The following is a 6,136-nucleotide window of genomic DNA, read 5'->3' as shown; positions in this document are numbered from 1 at the left end:
CCGGCGTGTACTCCACTTGCCGGATTTACACGCCGGATCCGGAATAACGCAAGTGTACTGAAAGCATTTGAAGACGGATCCGTCTTCAAAATGCTTTCAGTGTTACTATGGCACCCAGGACGCTATTAAAGTCCATGGTTGCCATAGTAGGAGCGGGGAGCGGGGAGCGGCATACTTACAGTCCGTGCGGCTCCCTGGGGCGCTCCAGAATGACGTCAGAGCGCCCCATGCGCATGGATCATGTGATCCATGCGATCACGTGATCCATGCGCTTGGGGCGCCCTGACGTCACTCTGGAGCGCCCCGGGAGCCGCACGGACGGTAAGTATGCTGCTCCCCCGCTCCCCACTACACTTTACCATGGCTGCCAGGACTTTAGCGTCCTGGCAGCCATGGTAACCATTGAGAAAAAGCTAAACGTCGCATCCGGCAATGCGCCGAAACGACGTTTAGCTTAAGGCCGGATCCGGATCAATGCCTTTCAATGGGCATTCATTCCGGATCCGGCCTTGCGGCAAGTGTTCCGGATTTTTGGCCGGAGCAAAAAGCGCAGCATGCTGCGCTATTTGCTGCGGCCAAAAAACGTTCCGTACCGGAACGGAAGACATCCTGATGCATCCTGAAGGACGGACTGTCCATTCAGAATGCATTAGGATAATCCTGATCAGTATTCTTCCGGCATAGAGCCCCGACGACGGAACTCTATGCCGGAAGACTATAACGCAAGTGTGAAAGGGCCCTAAAAATGCTTTTTTCACCTCAATTACAGAATCAAGACTTTATAGAATTACTTATGTAAAAAACAATGTGGACACCCCAAAACTAGTAGTATTAGACCACTTTTTAATCACAATTAGTGAATCAAGTTATAATAGAATTGCTTATCCATTAACCAAGGGGACGCCGTTCGGTTAGTTCCTGCACTCTCCTTATGTTCTCCCTATACTATGTAAAAGGTCTCCCTACGATCTTCCTACACTGTCCCATCCAATATTTTACAATTACTGATTTTATTAATCACTGTCACATCTCTGCCTATACTCAGTTCACAGTAAAATGGCGTAGACCAGGAGGGATAAGGATTTTATAAGACTGTGACATCACACGGAGTGGCTAGTTGATGATTGGCTGTCTGCATGGCACTATGGGTGTTCTCGCGTTCCCAGGCTTCTTACTTTCACTTTGTAACACATGTAGCCGCCATTTTAGGAAAAGAATGATTTGTTACCACAAAGCGCCAGGAAATTCGGATTTGGTGCTAATGAAATTTTTCCTAAACTTCAGATCAAATTGCACTTGCTCAGCTTCAATTCGATCAACCCTAATGATAATCATCCATGTACACAAATTTAGTAAAGGGGATATATGCAATTTCTTTCTATAAAATTTTTAGTTTTTTTGTTTTTTACATTTTTCTGTTTTAATTAAATGATGTATTTTGTATTATTATAGTTTGTATTATTCTTTAGAATGGGGCACTGGTTAGCCAGGGATACATTATGCACATGTTCCCTGCTGTCACCATATACTGATTACTGATAAAAGTGATAACAGCAAATAGATCACAATTACCAATGATCCATATAAATATGCATGCAGAGCAAATGCAGATATCATCAGTGACATCATGGGATTTCCTAGCAAACATCATTGAAGCAGCACTTCTGCATTGGGAACACAGCACTCAGTATGATCGCTGTTTGCAGTGGTTTTCTGACAGAGAATGGATTATTTCTATTCACTATAAGTGCAGGATCAAATTGTCGATGTGAAAGACTAATCCTACTAAGGCCATTGCAGTGCACAGTTTCATCAAGCATAACATGTAAATTGATGGGATGCTGGCACAGGGACTATGCCATTAGCCCATTAATTTACAGTGTATGGTTCAGAAAGGGTTACAGCAATTTCTGCCCCTTCCCTCCCAATCCCAAAGGAACTCGTGATTGAGTGGTAAAGGAAGACCATAAATATACAATAGTTTTGCAAACTATCCCTCTACAATCTGCTGTTTGTTTACATGGTGTGATAGGGAAGGGTTTAAAGGGATTCTGTCACCAGGTTTCACCCCCTCCAGATAAAAATATGGTTATCTTCAGGGAGCTTTAACCATTCCTAATGTGGTCTTATAAATGTAATCTGTAGGCTCATTTTGCTAAAAAAACGCTATTACTAACCTGTCATTCATAAAAGTAAGGTGCCCAAGGGGATGTAAATGGCTCCAAGCTGCCGCCCGCACCTGCTGCCAGTTCGTGCCCAGCGCCGCCTCATAATCTTCTGTGATGCCTCCCGCTCTCCCTCTCTCCCCCCTCCCCCCTCATCCTGCTGCTGTAAGATTGCTGTGACGCCTCCCACGCTCTCCCTCTCCCCCCTCCCCCATTTTAGCAAAATGAGCCTACAGATTACATTTATAAGACCACATTAGGAATGGTTAAAGCTCCCTGAACATAACCATATTTTTATCTGGAGGGGGTGAAACCTGGTGACAGAATCCCTTTAAGTTACATTTCCCATTTTCGGTGGCACATAGACTATTACTGTCTAGCGAGCCTACATTTAACTTTAACTTGGAAAAATATTTCTGAATATTCTTGCAGAGCTTGCTCCGCATGGAGACTGCAGCTACAGGAGAAAGAAGCCAGTTGTCATTAAGGGGTGTGGTAATGTGAACAGTGCTGGAAGGTGTGTTGTCCCACTTCAGGTACCTCAGATGGGTGAGACAGATAAAATCCAGAGAGTGGCAGTAGTCTCAGCAAAGCATAGTTTGCTGAGACATTTTTGTATACATTTTCTGGGCTGGATTTTACTTGGACTGGTGGCTAGGCTTGGTAAAGGGAGTTCCCAGTCCACACTCTTCCAGTGTGGGTTTTCCTTTCTACCTGAGGTGATCGCAGATGAGGCCTGCTGTAATCAGGTTTGCATAAAGCGCCTCAGAGTAGGTCAGTCTGAGGAGGGAGAGCAAGACTGTTTTGTGAAGCAGAGGCTCTGTGTGTGGTCTCAGTCAGGAGGACTGAGGGGCCACAAGACTTTGAATAGCCTGAAGTTTGGAGGACCTAGAGAACGAGGGTTGCACGCCCAGCGTCTGGAGGACTACTGGGCCACACTCCCTAAAAAGGTACTGGAGTTGCCACAGCCTTGAGGCTGCAGTATTGATGTTGGCTGAGAAAAGCCGCATATAATGTCCATGTGTGAACTGAGCTCTATGAGTGAGATAGGGACGTATTGTGTTTAGGTAGCGCCTAGATGGGCAGGAGTTTATTCGTGTTTTAAGTGTTGGCGGTGCGGGAACCTCACCCCACCCAGTGATGTATAAGTGGACTATCCTTTATGAGAAGAGTGTCAAAATAAATGCACAGTTTGGACATGAAAATCCATTGTCTGGTGAGATATCTGTGAGTGTGACCCCCTGAAAAGAGACGATCCCTTACAGGGGGTTATCCCATAACTACTGTAAAAAGAAACATCATATAGTACATAATAATCCCTTTCTAACAAAGCTAGAACCAGTCCTGTACCTCATCTGGATGCAGAAATGTCCCCATTCATTGATCTTCTAGATTTACAGATGCAGTAGAGTTAACACACATGCTTTATGAGACGTGTTATCTAAACTAAATGCGTTAAGCAAACACCTGCAATTGCTTTTCAATGACCTTTGCTTCAAGATAATGTGATAAGTTAAAAAATTGAGTTAAGAGTTTATGTTCACCCTGATACATCTGTATATCAGGCTGACAGCTCAAGGGGAGTATATTTTCTGCAGCAGCTCAGGGGGCATGTCTCAGCTCTCCCTATCACAGTTCAGGAGGCAAGTGAAGGATGAAACTGAGCATGTGCAGCCTTCTCAGTGAGCAGGACAAAGAAATAAGAAAAAGTATAGATAGCAGGTGGCGCTATACAGATACATTTTATTGAATAACTCAGTGCCTATGCCAAATTTTTTATTACATGCAATTACAAAAGTATTCAGACCCAGGTGCTGGCTTGAAAGCTGTAGAATATATTTCGTGGGACAACCCCTTTAACAGCCTGGCTGCCCAAAGAGAATGCAGAGGTGGTTTATTATCATCCCTGCCTTTCCCATGGGTGTTTACTCAGCAATCAATGAACACTATTTATACAGATACAAAATTGACCATGATGTTTATCTCAATCTAAATTGTATGATTTTATCTGAAAATCATCACTTTAATGTCCAGTTTTGAGACACAATATAATAGTTGAGGATGCTTTATGATTGATGTTTGCAGCCATATGTTAAATTTCTAGTGGCTTCCCACATTGGGATCCCTGCATTGGATGTCATTTAACCAAAGGGTAGCCCTGTTTAACAGCATCACTCATATTTTCCAAAGGGCTACAATTCTGCAGGGAACATTTGACTGTTCAATTTGGGAACTGGTGTCAGCCCTGAAGACCTGAATGTGAGCATGAATTTAACTATATACATTAGTTGGATTTAGAGTCACTTGAGTACCACAGTTGTTAATTACTTGTAGGTAATTGTTTTATGCAAAGCAGTAATAAAAGCATCCTTCACTTGAGCGTTCCTTAGACTATAAATGATAGGATTTAACATTGGTATTACCACAGTATACACTAATGAAATCACTTTATCCTTCTCAATAGAATAACTGGAGATAGGTCTTGCATAAATAAATATGGCTGTCGCAAAGAACAAGGCCACCACTGTGAGGTGCGAGGAGCAGGTGGAGAAGGATTTCTGTCTTCCCTCTGGAGATTTGATTTTCAGAATGGAAGTAATAATTTTTGCATAGGAAACAACTATTACAATTGCAGAAAAACTTCCAAGAACACTGGATAAGAGAAATGTAAAGAGTTCACTCATAAATGTGTCAGTGCAGGAAATTTGAAGGAGAGGAGGAATGTCACAGAAAAAATGGTTGACCTTGTTTGAATTACAGAAGAACAGGTGAAAAGTACAACTGGTATGTATTACAGAAGTAAGCAAACCCCCAGTATAGGCAACCCCAACCAACCGCATCCTAAAATATCTGCTCATAATAATTATGTATTGTAATGGGTTACAAATGGCCACATATCGGTCATAGGCCATAACAGTAACAAGGAAACATTCCGCACCCACAAACAAAGCAAAAAAGAAGAGCTGTGTGGCACAACCTTTGTAGGATATAGACATCTGATTGGAAAACAAGTTATGCAGTAGCTTTGGAGTTATTACAGAAGAATAGCATAGGTCTGAAAAAGACAAGTGACCGAGGAAAAAGTACATGGGATTCTTGAGTTTGGAAGAGAAGCAAATTAAAATTATCATGCACATATTAACAAATGCAGTCACGATGTAGATTGCCAAAAAGGTGCAGAAAAGTAGAAGGTTCCATTTAGGATCATCCACTAACCCTAACAAAAGGAATTCTGTAACTGAAGTGAGGTTTCCACTCTGCATGATCACCTCATTAGTTCCTGCAAGACTTAAAGATTATGGAACTTTAAAACTGGTTGGTAGTATTTTTAGTTAAAAAGGCTGAAAAATATGTAATAATTTGCATTTATAACATTCTTAATATTATAATGACTTTAGTAACGCTCAGTAGACTAAATTACTCATTAGCATAAATAATTATTTCTTTTTTTCTCTGGAACACTGCAACTATTTTTCACAAGACATATATTTTAATTGGCAAACTCAAACCTGCTAGGTAGTATGCCTGGTGTATTAGAGTTGATCCTGCTGATATTTGTTCTTAAAGCCATAGTTTTCAACTATGACTTTTTAAAAAGAAGCAAAAATTGTCTCTTACTCCAATAAAACGTGCAGCAACATCTCAAGACAGAAGTGTTAGACTTAAAGATTCACCAAATTCATTCTAAATTCCAATGAACCATATTTCATAGAGGCAGAAATACAGCCCCTATTTCAAAAAAAGTTGGAACGCTGTGTCAAATGTAAATAGACCCATATTTTATTCACAATAGATGATAAAACACATATAAGATGTTGAGACATTATACCAATTTATGGAAAAAATATAACTCATTTAGCTTGATGACAGCAACACGTCAAAAAAGTTAGGACGGGGCAACAAAAAGCTGGAAAAGTAAGTGGTACTAATAAAAAAAACACTTGCACTTAAGTCACATGACTGGGTATAAA

General features: G+C 41.2%; 1 protein-coding gene across 1 annotated transcript; it reads right to left on the bottom strand.

The window, feature by feature from the left end:
• Positions 1-4,489: 4,489 nt before the first annotated feature.
• LOC122925745 (olfactory receptor 1020-like) lies at positions 4,490-5,428 on the bottom strand. The gene has a single exon (XM_044277095.1). It carries the CDS (start codon positions 5,426-5,428, stop codon positions 4,490-4,492), a length of 939 nt encoding a protein of 312 aa, XP_044133030.1.
• Positions 5,429-6,136: the final 708 nt, after the last annotated feature.

Source organism: Bufo gargarizans, chromosome 2, assembly GCF_014858855.1.
Source record: "Bufo gargarizans isolate SCDJY-AF-19 chromosome 2, ASM1485885v1, whole genome shotgun sequence".
NCBI lineage: Eukaryota > Metazoa > Chordata > Amphibia > Anura > Bufonidae > Bufo > Bufo gargarizans.
This window is presented reverse-complemented; position numbering and strand designations above follow the sequence as displayed.